This window comes from Chiloscyllium plagiosum, unplaced genomic scaffold (genome assembly GCF_037043375.1).
Source record: "Chiloscyllium plagiosum isolate Xiang-an unplaced genomic scaffold, Cpla_swu_hap1 HiC_scaffold_7, whole genome shotgun sequence".
NCBI classification, from domain to species: Eukaryota; Metazoa; Chordata; class Chondrichthyes; order Orectolobiformes; family Hemiscylliidae; genus Chiloscyllium; species Chiloscyllium plagiosum.
In genome coordinates, this window is record NW_028270145.1 from 53,036,616 (window position 1) to 53,059,910 (window position 23,295).

The window sequence follows — 23,295 nt, forward strand, 5'->3', positions numbered from 1 at the left end:
GCTCATAAAGAGGGCCCAAGACATTTGCTCACTATGAGCTTGATGCTGAAATAGTATGTAAAGTGATCCTACAAGACACTGGCTACCTGAAGGAGATAATCTCTTGCTGTTTATTATGTAAACTATGACTACCACTTTCATCGTGGAGAGTCATGCAGCATAGAAACAGATCCTTCGGCAAATCATGTCTATGCCAACACAAACTATATTAATCCTATTTATCTGCCCTTGATCCATAGCCTAATATGACCTGGCATTTTATGTGCTTGTCCAGATGCTTCTTATAGTTACAGAGATGTACAGCACAGAAACAGACCCTTCGGTCTGACTCGTCCATGCCGATCAGACATCCTAACTTAATCTAGTCCAATTTGCCAGCACTTGGCCCATATTCCTCTAAATCCTTCCTAATTATGTACCCCTCCAGATGCCTTTTAAATGCTGTAATTGTACCAGCCTCCACCACTTCCTTTGACAGCTCATTCCACACATGCACCACCCTAAAATTGCAAGAGTACCCACATTTACCACCCTCTTAGGCAGATCAATCCACATTTCCACCATCATCTGGGAGGGAAAATGTTTCTTCAGATCCCCTCTAAACCTCTTATACCTCACCTTAAACTTATGCTCTCTGTTATTAAACATGTCTGCTTTGGGGAAGAGATTCTCACAATCTATTCAGTCTATGCCTCTCGTAAGTTTGCAAATCTTAGTCAAACTCCCCCTCAGCCTCCTCTGCTTCGAGGAAAACAAACCTAGCCTATCCAGTCCCTCCTCATAACTAATGATTTTTCATCCCAGGCAATATCCTGGTGAATCTCCTCCATACCCTTTCCAGTGCAAACATGTCTTTCTGAGTGTGCAGTGTTCTGGTTGCCAAACTCAGTATTCCTTGTGTGGCCTAACCAAATGTTTTGTAAAGTTGTAAGAAGACATCCTTGTTCCTACATTCTACTCCTCGGCTAATGAAACAAGCATTCTGTATGCCTTTTTCACACCCTGTCTACCTGTGCTAACACCTTCAGGAATTTTGGGACGTGTACACCAAGGTCCTTTTGTTCCTCAGTACTCCCTAGAGACTCCTACCATACATTGTGTATATCCTTCCCTTATTAGACCTCCCAAAGTGCAGCACTTCACACTTATCAGGATTTAATTCCACCTACCAGTGCTCTGCCCAATTTTCCTGCTGATCAATATCAGATCATAGCCTGTAAATAATCTTCCTTACTATCAACAATAGCACCAATTTTCCTGTCATTTGCAAGTTTACTAACATTCAACATTCACGTTATAGCTGTTAACATACATAACAAGCAGCAAAGGTACCATCATCGATACCTTGTGGTACATACACGGTCACAGGTTCCCAATCACAAAAACAACCCTCCACATCAACTGCACTCCCCTCATCAATATACCTAGTCACTTTTTCAAAAATGATTAGAGAGGTGCTGGAAAAGCACAGCAGTTCAGGCAGCATCCAAGGAGCAGTAAAAGCGACGTTTCGGGCAAAAGCCCTTCATCAGGAATTCCTGATGAAGTGCTTTTGCCCGAAAGGTCGATTTTATTGCTCCTTGGATGCTTCCTGAACTGCTGTGCTTTTCCAGCACCTCTTTAATCTAGACTCTGGTTTCCAGCAATTGCAGTCATTGTTTTTACCCACTTTTTCAAAAAACTCAATTAAATTAGTCAAAAAGGATCACCCTCCAACAAAACTTTGCTATCTTTGATCAATCCTCCCCTTTCCAAGCTTTGATTAATCCTGTCTCTCCATCCTGAAGTGTGCTCAGTCTACAACCTAACTCAAAAACAAATTGAACATCAGTTATTTCACACTGCTATGATACATCAGCAATACAAATTGGGAGAAAGGACACTGGACTTGAAACACTAACTCTACTTTCTCTCCCAGATGCTGCCATACCTGCTGAGTTCCACCAGTTTCGTTTTTTGGTTGCAGCATAAGGATTGTCACCATTAACAGGATTCTGCCATTAAGCCAAGAACATATCTCACAAATGAAAAATGTAAATGTATTTCAGAGTCAGTGTGATGCCAGATATGTCATTATACATCTTAAAACTGGTGAATTGTATTAAACAACATGGTCATTTTGAACAACTGAAGTGACACGGTACTGATTTTGTCTAAGAGGCTTGTGCCTGCAAAACTCGTAACACATCGTCAACACTAGATGGGATTCTATGACTGGATATCATTTGCTTAAATAATCCCGAGTGTGCTATGACGTACCCTGCTGACCAATTTAAAGCTGTCATTTGGACAACACCTTCACCAGACTTCAAGTGCCACCAATCATCACTAGTTATTCCCCTTTATATTGGCCTTAGAAATGTCCCAATCATGACAAAAAGCTCGACCAAACGTGGCTTTTTCTTTACATTATTTAATATGCTAGTTGGGAGTTTCTAAAATGTTTCATATTCACTTTTATCAATAAAAGCTTTACATTTCAATTTTTTAAAAAACTGAGTTTAAGATCTAAAATGTTAAATTTGGTGGATTACTATGCCAGAGTCTGGAGTACAAACTCAAGCATTAATCACTACACTACAAGGAAGGGGATGTGAGGATTGGCAGGAAAGAAAGGGTGTGTGTGCATGTGGTGTATTTTCAATAGATTAAGCAGAACTTTATAAACAAGGTTTTACAAACTGTAACAATCGAAAATTGTAAAAGTACCTCATTTTTCTCCACAACTAGCCAGGCCACTTGTAAACCTTCAAGGCCGTTAAATGGGATTTCTCTTGTCAGCATTTCCCAAAGAACCTGGAAAATACAGTATACCTTTTAACATTTAGCTAAACCCACTGGTAAATAACATAAAACGCAGATCATTTCAACAACTCTTCCAGGTAACTATTAAGGCAATGAATGACATTCAATGATAGTATATCCAAGAAAAATACTTTGGTAATGATGCAGATCTACTAATATGGACTTTGCAGATTATGTTTTCTGATTATGACTGATACAGTCACAGCACATTTGAATTAGTCAAACAGCCAGAATATCTAAACTCAGCAGATCTGACAGAATCTGTGGGGAGAGAAACAAAATGAACACAATTAATTCTGACTTTGCAGAATGAAGAGTCATATTGGACTTGAAACATCTACCCTGATTGACCTACCAGCCTTGATCCCTTTAACTTATTGTTTTGTGGAACTGCGTGAATAACTCCCCATTGAGGTGCTCTAATTTCCCAGCATGTTGCAACAATACCCATCTTACTGATGCTCCTCAGCTATGGGGCTTCTGTTTGGATCTGCAGCATCAAAAACTTGCCCACCTTCCCTAACAGGGCAGCAAACCCAGAGACAGAAACAATCAGTTAAGAGACTGCCCCCAAGAAGAATATGCCACTGGATGTGCTGCAGGCAAATGTGGGCTGGGCAACTCCAGCTAACTCCAATGTTGGGTCTCAAAGGTCTCAGGAAAATTCCATCCTTTATCTGTCTCCAATCTTCCAAGAAATAGTAATCTACAACAAGACAATTGTTATGAAAGGATTTGAGATTTTCAGTTTTATCAGTGGAAGAACAAGTACAAAAATAGTTTGTTTATGAAGTGAGTACAAGCTATAATGCTAACATGCAGCAAGAATGATGGAACAGATCTTCAAGTGAAGCAAAAAATTGTTCCACTGGGCAAGGAAGATCAGACAAAACCAGACTGGCAGCATTACTACTTTGATGGCATTAAGCAGACTTTTGACATATGAAGTGTTGAATGGAACATGCATACAAAGAAATGAAATATTGAATTGTTCAGCATCCTTGCAAACATATAAACAAGAATGAGAATAGCCCACTCAGTCCTTTTGAGCCTACCCCACCCATTCACAATAAGATCATAGCGGATTTGATTTTAACCTCTATTCTTCATTCTTGCATGCCCCGATAATCATTCAGCCTCTTAGCAATCAAGAATCTATCCACCTCTGTCTTAAAAATATTTAAAGATTGTAAAAATAGAGTAATCAGAGAGTCTGGATCAAAATATACCAGGCTGCTAAAAAAAAAAGTGTCATCTCTGGCATCACACCTCAAAGCACAGAGGAATAGAAAGCTGGTCAGAGGACCACTAATTTTACCATCATGTCAAAATGGAGCAAGAGATACACAAAGTAATTATAGACAAGGCGGTCTAATCCTGATGGTGGACAAATTATTTGGAAAAGTTTCGGACAGAATAGATCACCATTTGCAAATGGAGGACAGTCAATCTGGATTTTTTTAAGGGAAGGTCATGTCTGAATAAATTAACTTTTCAAAGAGGGAATAAGAGGAGTTGATTCTGGTAAAATATTTGATTCGACTAGGTGAACTTTAGCAAGATATTTAACAAGAATTCACATGGCAGAATGATCAGAAAATTACTAGCTCATGAATTTGCAATTGAGAGATTGCACTAATTACTTACTTAGATTCCCTACAGTATGGAAACAGGCCCTTCAGCCCAACAAGTTCACACCGACCCTCCGAAGAGTAATCCACCCAGACCTATTTCCCTATATTTACCCCTGACTAATCCACCGAACACCCTGAGGAAACCCACGCAGATACGGGGAGACATAGACAGTCGCCCGAGGCGGGAATTGAACCCGGGTTCCCTGGCGCTGTGAGACATCAGTGCTAACCACTGAGCCGCCCAAAGGCCCTCAAGCAAGGTCTTAAAAGTTAAGCTTTTTTTAAGGCAGGAGGACACTGTTAGAGGTAGTCTTGAAAACTTCTGAAAATAGGTATCCTTTTAATTTACTGAGAAACTGACTGCCTACACCAACACAAACTTGTAAAGAATCCATCACAAATGTTTTGAAGTTATATTCAGTTATTAAAAATTGACTGGCATTCTAGACACTGGGTTAACAGCGCTGATCCTGTGATTAAAAAATTGCATTCTATGATATAGTCAGATCATGCTGGTTCATGCCACATTTATATGCAGAAAATTTGAGAACATTGTGTAATTTTGAGTAAAATGTGTGCCTGGATGGGCAATTGTGCCCAAAATGAAAACTCCAGAGTAATCTGCTTAGTGATTCATCTTTTCAATCAATAGCCAAGTTACCTCCTTTCTGAACTATTGAAATGCTATATTTGGCTTTCTTCACAAGTATCAAAATACATTTGAACAAATTAAATATACACAGCAAAGCCTAGATATTATCATACCAAAGATCATTATTGTTACAGTCAATAAAAATGGATTTTTAGAAATTATCCATAAATTACTCAAGTCACAAGCAATCTTGTGTAAGCGTTAACCCCCAACATTTGGTCCAAAATCCTCAATTTCTCAAATATTGTGCTGATTTGGGAGCAGTGTTGGTGGGGGACAAAACTATTGAATTTTTTTTTCCTCCCCAATTGCTCTTTTCCCACTCAAATGATAAAATCAATAGATAGTTGGGATGAACCATTCCTTGAGTTCAGAACTGTGGTCAGGAACCAGTGGCATTATCAGCAGTTCCGAGGGCAAAGCATAGAGTTCAAGGCCTCTAACGTGTTACTTGGATAAAAGTTAATACCCTACTTTTTACCGAAAATTTGACTCAAATATTCAGTCTCAAAAATACAGCTTTTACATGAGAATATTGGTAAATACACATTAATTTTTCACTCAAGTTTACAAGTTTCAAGAAATATCATAAATATGGAATAATGTAATTGACACTTACACAATTAATGTTTGTGAGAGACTATTTTTCTATTGCATCATATACTTACCACACCATAGGAGAACGTGTCACATGTTTCAGCCACTGGCAGGCTCTGTATAACTTCTGGTGCCATCCATGGGAAGGTTCCCACCAGGCTCATGTGTGTTGTGTGAGAGTGAAACCGTGAGGCACCAAAATCACAAATCTGGGGTAATGCAAAACGCAATCATGTAAAAACATTCTTGTTTTCAAGCACAATACTACATAAAAGCTCAGAACTCTTGGCAGGGAGATTTGCTAGAGCTGCTCGGGAGGATTTAAACTAGGCAGGTCGTTGGGGGGGGGCACACCCGGGGAGATTGCAAGGGAAATGAGATCAATCTGAAACTGGAACAGTTGAGAACAGAAGCGAGTCAAACATTCAGAGGAGACAGGGACAAAGCAGAGGACAAGGTAGAACTGATAAATTAAACTGCATTTATTTCAATGCAAGAGGCCTAACAGGGAAGGCAGATGAACTCAGGGCAAGGTTAGGAACTTGGGACTGAGATATCAATTACAGAAACATGGCTCGGGATGGACAGGACTGGCAGCTTAATGTTCCAGGATATAAATGCTATAGGAAGAACATAAAGGGAGACAAGAGAGAAGGGGGAGTGGTGTTTTTGATAAGGGACAGCATTACAGCTGTACTGAGGGAGGATAAATCCGGAAATACATCCAGGGATGTTATTTGGAGGGAACTGAGAAATAAGAATGGGGTGATCACCTTATTGGGATTGTATTATAGACCCCCTAATAGTCAGAGGGAAATTGAGAAACAAATTTGTAAGGACATCTCAGCTATTTGTAAGAATAATAGGGTAGTTATGGTAGGGGATTTTTACTTTCCAAACATAGACTGGGACTACCATAGCGTTAATGGTTTAGATGGAGAAGAATTTGTTAAGTGTGTACAAGAACATTTTCTGATTTAGTATGTGGATGTACCTACTAGAGAAGGTGCAAAACTTGACCTACTCTTGGGAAATAAGGCAGGGCAGATGACCGAGGTGTCAGTGGGAGAGCACTCTGGGGCCAGTGACCATAATTCTATTAGTTTTAAAATAATGATGGAAAAGGATAGACCAGATCTAAAAATTGAAGAACTAAATTGGAGGAAGGCTAATTTTGACGGTATTGGGCAAGAACTTTCAAAAGCTAACTGGGGGCAGATGTTCGCAGGTAAAGGGATGGCTGGAAAATAGGAAGCCTTCAGAAATGAAATAATGAGAGTCCAGAGACAATATACTCCTATTCAGGTGAAAGGAAAGACTGGTAGGTGTAGGGAATGCTGGATGACTAAATAAATTGAGGGTTTGGTTAAGAAAAGAAGGAAGCATATGACAGGTATAGACAGAATAGATTGAGTGAATTCTTAGAAGAGTACAAAGGCAGTAGGAGTATACTTAAGAGGGAAATCAGGAGGGCAAAAAAGGGACCTGAGATAGCTTGGGCAGATAGAGTTAAGGATAATCCAAAAGAATTTTACAAATACATTAAGGACAAAACAGTAACTAGGGAGAGAATAGGGCCCCTCAAAGATCAGCAAGGCAGCCTTAGTGTGGAGCCACAGGAGATGGGGGAGATACTAAATAAGTACTTTACATCAGTGTTACTGCGGAAAAGTAAATGGAAGATATAGAATGTAGGGAAATAGATGCTGACATCTTGAAAGAGGAGAAAGTGCTGGATGTCTTGAAATGCATAAAAGTGGATAAATCCCCAGGACCTGATCAGGTGTTCCCTTGAACTCTGTGGAAAGCTAGGCAAGTGATTCCTGGACCCCCGGCTTAAGATATTTGTATCAAAGATAGCCACAGGTGAGGTGCTGGAAGACTGGAGGTTGGCTAACATGGTGCCACTACTTAAGAAAGATGGTAAGGACATGCCAGTGAACTATAGACCAGTGAGCCTGATATTGGTGGTGGGGCAGGTTGTTGGAGGGAATCCTGACAGACAGGAGGTACATGTATTTGAAAAGGTAAGGATTGATTAGGGATGGTCAACAGTGGAGTGCCACAAGGATCGGTGCTGAGTACACTACTTTTTGTCATTTACACAAATGATTTGGATGTGAGCATAGTTAGTAAGTTTGCAGATGACACCAAAATTGGAGGTGTAGTAGACAGCAAAGAAGGTTACCTCAGATTACAACAGGATCTTGATCAGATGGGCCAATGGGCTGAGAAGTGGCAGATGGAGTTTAATTTAGATAAACGCGAGGCGCTGCGTTTTGGGAAAGCAAATCTTAGCAGGACTCAGGCACTTGATGATAAGGTCCTGGGAGTGTTGCTGAATAAAGACATCTTGGAGTGCAGGTCCATAGCTCCTTGAAAGTAGAGTTGCAGGAAGATAGGAAAGTGAAGAAGGTGTTTGGTATGCTTTCCTTTATTGGTCAGAGTATTGAGTACAGGAGTTGGGAGGTCATGTTGCGGCTGTACAGGACATTGGTTAGGCCACTGTTGGAATATTGCGTGCAATTCTGGTCTCCTTCCTAGCGAAGCATATTGTGAAACCTGAAAGGGTTCAGAAAAGATTTACAAGGATGTTGCCAGGGGTGGAGGGTTTGAGCTATAGGGGGAGGTTGAATAGGCTGGGGCTGTTTTCCTTAGAGCGTCAGAGGCTGAGGGACAACCTTATAGAGGTTTGTAAAATCATGAGGGGCACAGATAGGATAAATAGACAAAATCTTTTCCCTGGGGTGGAGGGGTCCAGAACTAGAGGCATAGGTTTAGGGTGAGAGGGGAAAGATATAAGAGAGAACTAAGGGGCAACATTTTCACACAGATGGTATGTGTATGGAATAAGCTGCCAGAGGAAGTGGTGGAGGCTATTACAATTGCAACATGCGATGGGTATATGAATAGAAGGGTTTGGAGGGATATGGTCAGGGTGCTGGCAAGTGGACTAGATTAGGTTGAGATATCTGGTTGGCATAGATGAGTTGGACCGAAGGGTCTGTTTCCATGCTATGACTCTATACTCACCTTTAGCGCTCTGTCCGCAGCAATCACCACTAGATGTAACATTAAAATGAGAGAGAGAGGTCAGATGTTATTTCAGCTGGGAAGTTTATATGTAGAAAATAGAATCAAAACAGAAAATAACAGATTTTAATTAATTAACCTTGTGGTCTTTGAGATAGTTATGAGGGATAAAACACTATTTTATCACCAAAACCACAACTTAAAAATATTCAATTTGTAGAAAATTACTGTATTATAGAATTTATTGTAAAACAAAAGGAACAAATTGCAGTCGTTTGCTCAGTTTTGTCATCCTAATATTCAATGAACTAAAGCAGAAATATTAACTTCAACTTTTCCTCCTTAATCATACTGGCTAAAGAAACTCCTGGAGGGAGCAGGAATCTGCTCTCTGAAATTCCACTGATTTTTCTCAGCTCAATAAAGAGACTGAATCCATTCTGTGCCTTCAATACTGTGGTATCCAAGACAGAAGAACGGAAGTGGAAATGGATTTCAGTTATTAAAGTAGGAGCTTTAGCATTGTCCAAAAGTGCAGTAATTGATAGTGACACAGTTATGCTGCTCTCTACCTGAGTGCGTTGGCTTGAGTTTACAGAGGACAATATTGAATCCCTAACTCAAGAAAAGGATAAAACTGTATTAGAGGTAGTTCAGAGAAGATTCATATGACTGATTCCTGGGCTGAAAGAGGTACATTATAGACAGGTTGGGCTGCATCCATTAGAATTTTGAAGAATGAGAGGTAATCTCATTGAAACATGTAAAATTCTCAAATGTGGGTACTGAGGATACTTATCGGAGAGACTAGAAATAGGGGACACAGTTCAAAAATAATTTAAATTTAAAGTGGGGAAAAGTTTGAGTTGATACACTCTTTCTTCAGTGGGTTGTTAATTGGAGAAATTATTTTTCCCAGATTGAAGTGGGTCAGGGAAATGAATGTTTTTAAGACTGTATTAGACAGACTATTGATTAAACAGCAAAGTAAAGTTGAGGTCACCAAGATCTTAACAAATAGGTGAGCAGGCCTAAAAAAATCTGAACATCCAATTCAAGCCCTCTTGTGCATCATTGATGATAAATACAGTTTCATGGACTCAGCATACAAAACATGTTTCTGAAACTGAGATCAACCATAAATATACTGCAAACAATTTCATTGTGTGCGCGATAGGAAGGAACTTTGAAACATCTGGGCTTCTTTCTTGATGAGTCATATAATATTTTGAATTTTCTTATAACTGAGTATGTAGTTCTCCTTCAAGAATACTACAGGGCAAGAGTCTCCAATGAAGTTATCCTTCAGTGCAAATTCAAAATACATCAAAATTGCTTTAAAATATTACTTACACGTTTACAGTTTTAAAGTTACAAGTGTGGGTATGGAATTTACAAGATTGGGTGACAGGACAAAATTTTTCCATTTCCTGTACCTTTGCTGAGAACCAACACATCGGAGTCCCAAAGACACTTCTGGAAGCATGGTTACCTTAATATTGTTTTGACTGTTTAAAAATATCTCTATTTGCAAAGATTTATCTTCAAAGATATGCCTTAGTTTTTAATTTTAGTACATTAATAGCTTACCATTTCGAGACTTGAGATCCCTGTGAATTACCTTCACTGGAGCATCCATATGTAAGTAATGCATACCTTTAAGGAAAATGAGACAAACATTCAGAATATGTCACAATAAAATGGATTTATCGAAGTCTGCAAAATCTAAAGTCAAGTTAAAATACAGAAGCACGAGGAAACAGAAACAGCAGTTGTTGAAACTTAACAATGTACCAGTGAGGAAAAGCTGATCGAGGAAGATAGGAGAAGAATAAAGCATCAAGGGATGAAAAGACAGAAATGCCAAATATCATTCATCGGCTATGAGCCATTCTTTTTGGTTTAAAAATTAGAAATATTCTGCCACAGTCAGTCACTCTTAACAAACACAGCACAAGAACAGCTCCAAATGTTCAAATCACAGTGATTTTAATCACTCTAGTTATCTTCAAGTGACATAATATTTCTAGGTTCGACTTTGAACCCTATTAGTATAATTGGAGATAACAACTCTTAAGTTCAGAAAACGCTTTTCAGGCATTCAAAGACCTGGCACTGTTTTAATGCAACATGATTCAAAAATGCTTTTATTCGGCAAATAATATCCATATACTTTCTACATTTCAGATTAGCTGATGAGATAAAGATGGGTGAGAGAGAATGTTTTGCTAACAGATCTAAGGAAATGACAGATGAAGCTAGTACATTGGAAATGAAGGGCCCTGATGATGGGCAGGTTGTAGGGTCTGAAGTTCAGTTTAGAGTCAAACAGACCAACTGAAGCCAGAGAACATATTTTATTAGGATCAATAAGATTGAGATGATTGACATGGTGAAAGTTAGAACTGGGAATTTGGTGGTGGTGGGCGGGGTAGGTGGTTTCAAATAGTCCATTTCTGGCTAGAAAAGCAGAGAATCATTAATGAGAGGGCAGTGCCATAAAAAAAAAGACTATGGAGAGAAAGTACAATCATCAATCACATAGAAAACTGAAGGGACGACGTGTTGTTGGCATAAGTGGTTTGGTAGCACCTGCATATCGTTTTCAAAAGAATTTTTGGATAGCAATCTGAAGTGAACCTCCAGCATAATATGCTCTCCCTAGCTCAGGATGAAATCAATTGTGAGTTAATTAATCTCAGTGATTAGTTCAAAACTAAACTCAGCTCAGGGGCAAACCCAAGGTTTTCCTGGGCGGTGCTGTATTGCACAATGCATTTATTCAAAGCTTCTAGAACAGCACGTCATGTCTCAGCCAAAGTAGATTGGGAAAGTACATGAAAAGGCAGGAAGCAAACATTTGGAAGCTTTTAAATAATCACTATATTATTTGCAGTTAACCCTTTAAGGCATGAAAATCCACTGGAAAAAGTAGCCCAATTGTAATTAATATAGGAGGTCAAGATAGAATTTGATCAAGAAAAGAAAAGTTTATAATTATACCTAAAATAGTAGTGGGAAATGGGAGAATTTTAGAATTCAGCAAAGTGAGAATGGGAGAGAAAAGAAATGAGATTAGCCAAGAAAGAAACACAGGGCTGAAATTTCCCATTTGTTGACAAAGTGCTTTCTCAAGTGAGATTCACACAAACTCACCACACGAACCCTGCCAGTGCACATACATCTCACCAATACTCATATTCCACAACTATTATTATTGTATACATCATGTGCACTCAACAACTCCCACTCATCAATCCTCCCAAACTACTAATTATTCCTTCCATTTGCGCTTCCTACTCACTGACTGGGAACACCTCATCACCTCACATCGCACATCACTGCTAAATGATATTTTATTCAGTCATTATATTCAGTCTCTTTATTGACTCATAGCAGGAATAATCATCCTCGCTCAGACTGATGTCTTCCCAGCATCACAACACACATACCAGTAATTCTAGGGCTTGCTGCATCTGACCAACAGGAATGATGGTAGCTAACCCCGTTTTAGAATCAGACAATCCCATTGAGTGACTACGGCAATATCCCTGACTGACCATAGTCCCCTTTGAACACACGACAAATTGTTCCCCTTTTGACTTTCACACATGGCCATTTGATTGAAGCACTTGCAGTGTTTGTGCCATGTAAGCTGCTGGCACATGCTGTAGATGTAACATTAACATAACACTGTGATGTACAGCAACTTGTCCATCCCTTTGATAGTTTACTGTTCTGTGGCAAGCTGCTCCCTCTCCTTTTTGAAAATTCACTTTATGCCACTTCCTTTTATGAAAGACCTACAACTAGTACCTGTTTTCGCTAACCAAAACAAAGATGAAATTTTTCCCATATAAATTAATGCTTCTACGCTTTACGCCATTTCAGCTTATGAAAGGTTTCATAGGAATGCTCTACTTTCCAATATTGGGGGATCCTGTACACTAAAAAGCAATGCAAACCATAGAGGTTGGTCACCTCCACATAAACATTAAGTGAGTAAGTGTTAAGAAATGAAACTAAAAGCCATGAGATGCATCCTGTATGGATAGAGGAGATGTACATGTGCCCCAGCACACACACAGTGACCTGGCAGAAACATGCAAGCCATAAGTGGTCACTCAACTGCAAACTGAATTCCCCCTGAAAAGCTGAGCTGGTGTGCGAGGTGGCTTGAAAGAAGGAATGATGTTGTGTGAGACTGGTAGGTTGACGATATCAACTTGCTTGGATTAATAGAACGGTATCTATGAAGCGTGCAGAAATGTTGTGGCGAAGATAGAATTTAAAGAAGGCTGAAGTAGCACATGGTAAGCTGTTGTCACCAGGAAACTGCCTCAGATTATGTCAGGAATCGGGACCATTCTAGGAGAATTGGTAGCTGCATAAAAATGAGGTGTGATTAGCTAATAAGGAAATACAAGCATGAAAATAAGATATTTGCCACTAATTGGTGAGATTCTGAACAAGGCCATTGAACTCTTAAGAAAAATGAAAATCATTTTTGTTTGTCAAGAATGTGATTTTTCCATTTACATAGCATTTCCCCAACTTTTTGCCACTGTCCTCACTACTCAAGGGAACGGAAAATTCTATTCATATAAACAATGTTTTATAGATATTTAAATAGGAAGAGAAGAAGAGGGAAACAGAAACAGACAGCCAAACATCAGTGGAAGGCAAAATGCTAGAACCAAGGACTAGAAATGTGGTAATAGGGAACTTAGAAATCATAATATCATTAAGGGAATATGATTCAGGAGAGTCAACACAGAACAATGAAAGTAAAGGTGTGTTTGATAAATCTGTTTCATGTCTTTTGAGGGCATAAGTAATAGGACAGATAAAAGGAAAGCAGTGATTGTGGTATATTTGGGGTTTCAGAAGTATCCAAGAATTGAGATTAATATACTGTATGAGTTTAAAATCATTAATAGTCAGAAAACAGAGTACGAATAAACAAGACTGGTTTTAGTTGGCACGTTGCAACTAGCAGGGATTCCCAATGACCAGTACTTGAGTCTCAATTATTTACAATCTACATTAATGTCCTAGATGCAAGGACTGAATGCAACGTATCCAAGTTTGTCAACAGTACATCAAGGTGGGCAAATAATTGATGAGGATGACACAAATGCTGCAAAGGATATGGACTGGTTGGATGAATAGACAACAAGGGCAGTTGGAATACTGCTGACTGAAGTGTGAAGTTATTTTAGTAGGTAACATTTTAAACAAAAACAGAATATTTCTGAATGGTGAAAAACTGGGAAATGTTGGCACTCAAAGGAAGGTGTATCCTTCTACAGGAATCACAAGCAGCAAGGAATTTGGAATGTAAACAACATATTCATGTTTATTCCCTAGGGACTAGAACACAAAAGTGAAGATGTCTTACTACAGTTAGACAGGATAAAAAGTAAGGCTGCTTCAGGACTACAGTGTGCAGCTCTGCAGTTTTCTGTAAATAAATAATGGGCCATTCGGTCTGTTATTTCTGAGCCTGATTGCTCAGATCAATCAGCTGTTCTCATGCCCTTGTCCTTTCCCCGTGGTCCTGCAAATTTTCAATCTTCTTATTGAATTCCCTTCGAAATCTTTCAATGCATCTGCCTCCAAATCAAATTCAGACAAACCATTCCAGATCTGAGCTACTCGCTTGGGAAATTTATTCCTTATACAACCAGCAAGAATCCCAGAACACAACTTAATATAAATGGATTGTAACTTTTTCGATCATTGTAAATTTCTGTTCTAATTAACGCTGCATATTAGATCATGGTCTAAAAATAAGGGGTTAGGCATTTAGGACTTACATGTTCCCTAAGGGTTCTGTTGAATCTCCAAAATTCTTAACACAGCTGTTTTTGAGTTATTGTTACGTGTATTCAATACAGAAGTTGATAGACCTATCAATCACAAGGGAATTCAGGTATATAGGGATAATGCCTTCACTAAAGACTCAGCCAGATAGGATCTCAGTTAATACAAATACTGAATAAGTCAGACCCCAAAATGAAACCTGACTTGAAACCTCATAAGTTTCTTTTCACTGTTAGTTACTGTGACTGTTAATTACTGAACATATTCACACGAGGCTGCCATAAACGCAAGAATGCAAGTTTAGTATGCAAAATAAAACAAACACCTACACATGCAAGATAATTTGAAAAGGTCACGACAAACAACAAAAATAATCCAATCTTTTTTCTAACAACACCCTTTTCATTCCTGGTTGCAGAGAAATATTCCACCTTCTCTTTAATTTCTCACTTGACTAAATCTATCCAATTTTCCTTTATAGACGCTGAAACCATTCAACCCTTATTTCTAGTTGAGAGAATGGATTCTTTTCGGTTCTGACAGCCAACAGACTTCTATAAGTTCTTAGATCCAGAAGATGCAACAAACCTAACCAGTCTTATTGCTAGAATGAATCTGCTCTTCTGAACTGAAAAACTTATACATTTGCTGGTGTGAAACCAAAACATGATTGAGTTTGGTTCAGAACAATCTGCCAGTGGTTCATTGGTTTTTCTGTACGTTATAGACTCAGAAGTATAAACACTATCAATTATTACCATTAAATTCCATAATATATACAGACTACAAATAAGACAGCTATGAAATGCTAGAAATATACCAATGATTCTTTTTTTATAATAAACCTGATTCTTGTATGTATAAATCATTTTATTCTACATAAATAATACTACAGTGGAGACTTTTCTAGAACTAGCGCAATGGCAGCACATCATAAAACAGACACAAATGTACAGAGGATCAGTTGGAACGTGAAGTATTTTGGTTCCAGTTTGTACCGACAATGCTTTTTAATATTCATAATTCCTATCCCTCAGTGACAAAGGTCTACAGCAAACAGCTGTACTACAGCTCCAGGAAATTGGAAAATACATGATGTTAAGGAAATGGATTGGCATGGAGCACGGCTGCCAGGGACCATTAAGTTTTAGTGCCCCTCATGTTGCTGTTTTTGAGCAGGACCAGCTGAATTTGTATTGTGCTCAGCTGCTGACAGTGTTACCTGGCAAGTTATGCACAACTCAGCAAAAGCAAAAGACTTAAATTCAATAAATGAACATGAATAAATGGGAATGTACAAAAGCAAATGATTAAATGAAAAGACAGAAGACTATGGAGACAGATTTAAAAAGTGGGGCAAATCATACTTTAAAAAGTGCAATCTCTTCCACTCCTGAAGTATCTTGTTTCTAGTGGACAAGAATCCTACTATGATTTACGTAATTGGTAATTCTACAATTGTGACCTTAGTAATAATTTATAACTATACTTGGCATATCAGCAGATGCATTGTTATTTAAACTAGAAGAGAATTACAATCACTGCTGCATAGGATTTTCAAGGAATCTCAGTACTCTTTCTTGAAATTAGACAGTTGAGCAACTGCAAAATAAAAGTCTTTTTATAACTTCTGGCATACATCTGATTTCATTTTGAGTTAGAAATTAGAATCTCTGCTGATATTGAAGCAACAATGACAGTAGCAATCCATTGCATTTGCTACTCAATAACTCAGCAATGTTAAGAATTCCCCAACAATTATGCTTCCCCTCTCTCTAAACACCATAATATATACTCAAGAATAGTTGTTATATCTTGGCAACATGGTTATATCTTGTATGGAAATCTGGACAGACTGTCAATGAGGTAGCAATGCTGCTGAATTTGATTCAATCATCGCTTAATTTCTACATGCATGTTAACTTTCAATGGGGCACTGAGCAGTTAGATTAGGACTTTTTTTTGTGGTGATACATTTATATTTGTTCCCTCAGCCAGGGTTGAAGTCAGATATAGTGACTTAAACACCGCCTTAGCTGAGGTCAGATTAGGTCACCACAAAGCAGCAACTAAAGCTTTAACTTGGTCACTGGCCCTCAGATTCATCGTTTTCAAATAAAAGACTCTTGAAAAACACTTAGGAGTCAGAGTTGTACAACACGAAAACAGACCCCTTTGCTCCAACTCTTCTGTGCTGACCAAATACCCAAAACAATCTATTCCCATTTGCCAGCATTTGGACTATATCCCTTCCTATTCATGTACCCATCCAATGTCTTTTAAATATTGTAGTTGTACCATCCTCCACCACCTCCTCTGGTAGCTCATTTTGTATTCACACCACCCTGTGTGTGAAAAAGTTGCCCTTCAGGTCCCTTTTCAATCTTACCCCCTCTCAGCTTAAGCCTATGCACTTGATTAATGTATCTGATAGGTTTTCATGCCTGCCATTGCTGATGCAAGATTCCAGATTTATTTAATTCATTCAACTTAAATTCAGCAACTGCCAGAATAGAAGTTGAACCCATATCTCCAGATTATCAGTTCAACAGCACAGCCACAATACCACTGTCACCTCAATTGCTGCATGAGCACATTGTGGTCAGCTACAGGGTAATTATATTCTCAATACTTAGTCAACTGCAGATTTGAAAGCCTTTGCTCAGTATGAAGTTCATTGCAAGAGGTAAATCGATTGAATAGTGTTATTCACAAAGTATTTTTTGAATTGCAGTGCAACAATAAACATTAAAACACTTACTAATAAACAAGATTTAGAAAAATGGCCAAAATTATTTAAATTTAAAATGTATGATTCAAATTCAAGACTTCCTATCATTCAATCATTTTCTGAATTCACACTGGAACACTGTAGTTGAGATGGCATTTACTGGACGTATAGATCCCATACAGTTAATTTTCCAACTGAAGCCCATAGACACACAACAGCAATGCATTTATTCTGGTTGCTACAATCTAATGAAACTGGTGTAACAAGATAGTTATTAAAATAATTTCTTGCCCTCCAGTACCAAAGTTGGGGGATAGGGCCAGGCTGAGCCTACTATCTTATGACTTTAGATTTTATTTTTGATGTACAATCTGCTCTTAAATATAATAGTTTGTGATTTGGAGGCATAGACATACAAATATACACGTATCATTTCAAAACAAAAACTCTCCTATTATGAAGGTTCATTACCTTTAGCAATATCTGTTGCCCAAGTCATAATTTGATCCATGTCCATTTCCTCACTTTTAGCACTTGACAGGTAATCATACAGTGACCCTCCATGAGCATATTCTAATGAAAGAGAAAGAAAAAACCCATCAAATATTACTTTGACAAGAATAGATAAAATAATTCAACAATACTTTTAAATACAATATAGAAACCAAAAAAAAAATTCCTATTGCAGAAAAGTGTTAACAGTTCACAGACTCTCATGTTACAGATTATTGGTACAACCAAGGCCTAATTACTCCGATGTTCAGATAATTGTTGGAGCAGCACAAACTGGAGATGCACATTTGGATCATGCTGCACTTGCATGGGACTAGCTTGGGAAATTGAAGATTCTGATGGGTAATTCCACTGCATCTGGAACCCTCTAAATTTATTTTTACCAAGTTGGATGATTGGGAGGGCTCTGCTTCGGTTAAGCTAATAGTTATCCAGGGAAAGTCAGAGAGTTAAAATCTTGTATAATGCCTGCGTAGCGAGCAAGTTAACCTTCCAATCTAGCACTCACCATTCCAACTACATCTCTTCCAGACACGATAACCACACACACAATTAAGCAACTCTTCACAAATAAACTAACTCCACACTCCCTGCTGTGCAGCCCGAATCGCTGGGACCACACTCCTCAGATGCATCATTCCATGTCCCCACCCAAAACCGGCTCCCCCCACCTCTCTTCAAACCAGACCTGACAATCCCTTCTACAACCATCCCTAATCACTCCATCTCTTATCTGGAACACTAACCCCTTAAACAAATGTACCCTGACCTCTCACTAACCTTACAAACTTACCCTTTCACTGCAGCTATCAAAGGGTCTGGCTGTGCTTCCTGACATTTAAAACAAGAATGTGGCACAATTACTGCTGCAAAAGAGGGCATGTCTGACTTTCTCTGACTATCCTGTGTTCAGTTTCCATTGCATCATACTGTAAACATTTGCTATAATTGTCTCTTATGATCTTACACTCCACAACCACTTGATGAAGGAGCAGCACTCTGAAAGCTAGTGCTGCCAAATAAACCAGTTGGACTATTGTCTGGTGTTGTGAGATTTTTAACTTTGTACACCCCAGTCCAACACCACCACCTCCAAATCTGTGTTGTGTGGGAATTGTTTGATGCCAGATTTGCTCCACATTGATGAAGGAGCCAGGATCAGAATTCCCGACTAGAAATAGAGCTCAGTCCTCATAGGAAAAGATAGCAGCAGAGTGGGTAAACTGTGATTGTCACTCTCAGAATATCTTTGCTTTTGTTCTACTCATGAATGACATATTTCATAAAAATAAAAAAAAGTAATAAAGTAGGTTAACGACTGAATACTAGTATCTCAAAGAAGTCATTGTGACTTTGAATCTGAGAAATGCAGGCTATTCACAATATATCTACTGCAACTGTTCGTTTCTTTTACAGTTCACTGATATATGATTTCTGGGATAGGCCTTCTGCATGGATTATATAATCCACTCAGCAGCTTCTCTCACTTCTCTCCCTTGCCTCAGTCTACCTGACCAACCTTCCAAGGACCTTCTCCCCTGTACTAACTTAGTCCATAAACTGGAGAAAGCTTGGTTCAATCTCCCCCCATGCTATCCCCAGGTTTCTCTTGTCCAACTGACCCATCTCCTGCTAACCCAACTCTATTTCCACCAAAGCTGCTGACTACCAAATACCCCTCTTGGTTCCCATAACAGCTGATAATGTTGATGATTTTCTCACCCCAGGTACTATCCTCCTTCAAAGCTGCTGTCATTACCCCTTTCCACAAGAGAAAAAAAAGTCTTCACAAATTCACCTTGAACCTTCCTTTCATCCTCGAAGCTGTTTCCTCCTGCGTCATGCCCATCTTTCCAGAATTCCATGTTTCAATCAGGATTCCATCCCTATCACTGTACTGAAAAACATCTTGAATTGATCTTAATTTCTATTCAATTTGGTAAAGGAAAACGAATTCTGTATGTCTTTTCCCACCTACCTGCTGCCTTTGACACAGTTAGGTCACATTATTCTCTTCCAATGCCTCTCCACTGGCCCAATTCCATTATTAACTAACCATAGCTAGGAAATCATTAGCAATGATTTTTCTTCTCACTGCCATAACATTACTATTGATGTCTCTCAAATAATCTACCCTTGCCTTCTCTGTATTTCCCATCTTTGTGCTGCTCAATGAAAATCAGTCAGAAAATCATGTTTCCACATATATACAGCTGAATGTTCAGCCCTATCTCATAACCAACTCTCTCATACTCCCTCATCCACCCACTTGATTTTAAATTGTCAATACACTTGTTTGTGATCCAATATCAAAGGACCAGAAATTTCTTGCAATTAAGTGCTGGGAAGGCTAAGACCTTTAGTTTCTAGCATAAACTCTGTCTAATTCAGCCTCAAAAGAACAAACAGTTCACAACCTTGACCTTTTATTCAAACCAGAGATAACGTTCTGACCATAGATCCACAATATTACAAAGACAACCTATTCCCAACTCCTTAACATCACCTGACTCAGCTCACCTGTCACTGAAAACCTCACTCATGCCTTCTGTTACTTCCAAACGTTACTGTTTCATGTTTTCCTGGCCTGCTTGCTAACTTCTACCCTTCACACACTTGGGCCATCCAAAACTCTGCTGTCCATTCAAACCAATATTATCTCCTTATCCAGTCACTTAATTAAGCAACATTTCAAATGTAAAATTTACATTCTTCTACTGGTATAATCTCAAATGCCAAACTCTTTCAGAAATCAATTCTCCTCTAATTCTGTCATCTTGAACATTCCTGAGTATAACCATTCCATCACTGCTGCTGTGCCTGGTCCTCAAGGCATTGACTTCCCTCATTAAAATCCTCAGCTTTTCTTTTTGTCTTGAAGACACTCCTTAAAACCTCTCTCTTTGATCAAGCTTTTGTTTGTTAGCGCTAATTTTTCATTGTGATTTACTGTACGGTTTCTGTTTTATAATGCTCCTGCGAACAACTTGGGTGTTCTATTATAGGAAGGCATATTGTCAGTGCCAGTTTGGAAACTACTCCTATTAATAGGTATTTCTTGGAGATCTGAAAAGCTGGAAATGTGGAATTGTTCAAAGTGGGTTTGGGACTGAAAGGCAGGTGGCAGAATGCAGTTTCCCTAATTTTATTTAAAAATGTCTTTACTCAGAGTGTTATCAATGTTTCAGCATCATTTCCATTATCAAAAGCAAATGAGCCCTTAGGAACCTTCAGCATTCTGATGTTGAAAACCTGGAGGTCAAGTGTGGCCAGTGCAGGGCTTCAGGAAAGCACAAGGAAATGGCAGTGGCACAGAACGTTAATGTAACCACATGATCAGTGTCAGGAAAGCAAAGCCAAAAAGGTGATTGACAGGGCTGGAAAGGCAATAGCCTAAACCATAACCTCCCTTTCTTCTTTTTCCACAGTACCTAGTACGCACACCAAACTCTCAAAAAACAAAACAGGAAATCTCACATTGAGCACTTCAAACTGGCTCAACATTATTACCACAATACAATCCTATAGAATCAATGCCTACATAGCTTTTTAATCTAACATCATTTAAATAAGAAACTTGCAAACACGCTATACCAATTTGGTAACTTTATACGTGTCAGTGTTATACGTGGCAGGCAACCACAAGCAAAGGAACAGTGTTGGATGGTGGGGAGTTTGATCCTAGTACCAAGAATCTTGACTGTTCATTAGGAAAAAACTGATGGCCTAACTTGTCACTTTGGCTACAGAGGATAAAACTCTCCATTGGTTGGAGTCATTTGAACACAAAGGAAGATGGCTATAGTTGTTCAAGATCTATCTTCTCAGTTCAGCCAACCTGTTCAGATGTATTGTGACACACCTCTGAAGCAGGTGGTTCTTGAACCCAAGCTTTACTTGACCAGACATACTGACACTACTGGTGCGCCATAGAAAGTTAGTTCTCCAGAGTAGATATTTTCTACTCAAACTGTTCAGAGATGATATTACACATCTTTGGAACACAGGAGACTAGAATCCAGATCTCCTGGATAAGAGATAGTGACACTACCGGTATGCCACAAGATCCCTTCTGGGGAGATGGAATATTTTATAATCAACCTGTACAGAGATGTTACTACACATCTCTGGAGCAAGTGGGACTTGAACCTGCCTGCATTTCCTGCTTTATTACCCTTTATTGATATTCATGAGTACAAGGACTAGCGAGTTTTGAGAAGATTTGTAGCTCAAATTGAGGTTCTGGATGTAGGTTTGCTCGTTGAGCTGGAGAGAGCTACCCTTAAAAGGTTCTACTTACTAGTTTCTTTTCCAGATCCCCGACTTTGACTCATAGGTGCAGATTCCTCTTTCTAACTACTTAGTTGATGTCAATATGAACAATATATAGCATTTCAATTCACCTCTCCATATGTTAAAGTAACTTCAGTACAGAAGTAGTTTATTGATTTGTTCCTTTGCTTATACTTACCTGTCAGTTTACCTTCTCAACTCAGTGCTCTCCAGGAAGTCAATGACCTATTTGACCTTGGCATTAGACCATAAGATATGGGAACAGAATTAAGTCATTCACCCCATCGAGTCTGCTCTATCATTCAATTCTGAATAAGGCAACACAGCATACTGGATCCACATTTGTGATTGCTGAAACACCTTTCTGCACCCAGCTACAGAATCACATCATTATTACTTTTCCCAATCTCCTTTCTGCACCAACCTCCACCCCCAGCCATGTATATCTGAGCTTATGCTACTGAATTTACTATTTAAATTCATGATCAATAAGCTGCTACTCCTGTGCTGAAGTCACTTTTACATATGGAGAGGCTAATGAAACGTTTTAATTTTCATTAAACTTTCATTATTTAAAATCCTTAGATTACAATTCATTTAAAATACAAATCTATTCAGTTTTATTATCGCTTGGTGTTTAACGTCAAACTTTATCATCAAGACATGACAAATTAATTAATCACTGATTTATTTGCGATCAATGATGGAATCGGCATCAGATAATAAGTGATTTGTCATCATAAAAACTAATTTAGTTGATCAATACAATATCATAGAATCCCAATTGTAGAAGCAGGCCAATCAACCCAAAGAATACACACCATCCCTAGAAAGAACATTCCACCCAGAGCACTGCTTGACCTATCCCTGTAACCCTGCATTTCCCATGGCCAATTCACCATGCCTGCACATCTATGAACACTATGGACAACTTAACATGGCTAATCCACCTAACCTGCAAATCTTTGGATCATGGAGGAAACTGGAGCACCGCAAGGAAACCTACACAGACAAGGGGAGAATATACAAACCACACACAGAGACTCATGAGGCAGGAATCCAAACCAGGTTCCTAGCTGGTGAGGGAGCAATGCTAACAACTAAGCCCAATATAGTTGATTCATTTAGATTCAATTACGTTTACAAGTATATTCAACCCAGCTGCATTCCATTTCTCCACTCTGACTGTTTGTAGTGATATAACTTTGATA

General features: G+C 38.8%; 1 protein-coding gene across 7 annotated transcripts in view; it reads right to left on the reverse strand.

Moving 5' to 3' along the window:
- The window catches only part of LOC122551555 (mitogen-activated protein kinase kinase kinase 20-like), a 143,682-nt gene that overhangs the window by 101,342 nt on the left and 19,045 nt on the right, over positions 1-23,295 (reverse strand). For all 7 annotated transcript variants that reach the window (XM_087989015.1, XM_087989012.1, XM_087989014.1 and 4 more), the window contains 5 exons: positions 17,750-17,851; positions 10,312-10,377; positions 8,722-8,750; positions 5,760-5,897; positions 2,710-2,796 (listed from right to left, as the gene is read on the reverse strand). In XM_087989015.1, coding sequence (XP_087845141.1) covers positions 2,710-2,796; positions 5,760-5,897; positions 8,722-8,750; positions 10,312-10,377; positions 17,750-17,795 — 366 coding nt within the window. In that variant the 5' untranslated portion in view covers positions 17,796-17,851. The remainder of the gene's footprint in view (positions 1-2,709; positions 2,797-5,759; positions 5,898-8,721; positions 8,751-10,311; positions 10,378-17,749; positions 17,852-23,295) is intronic.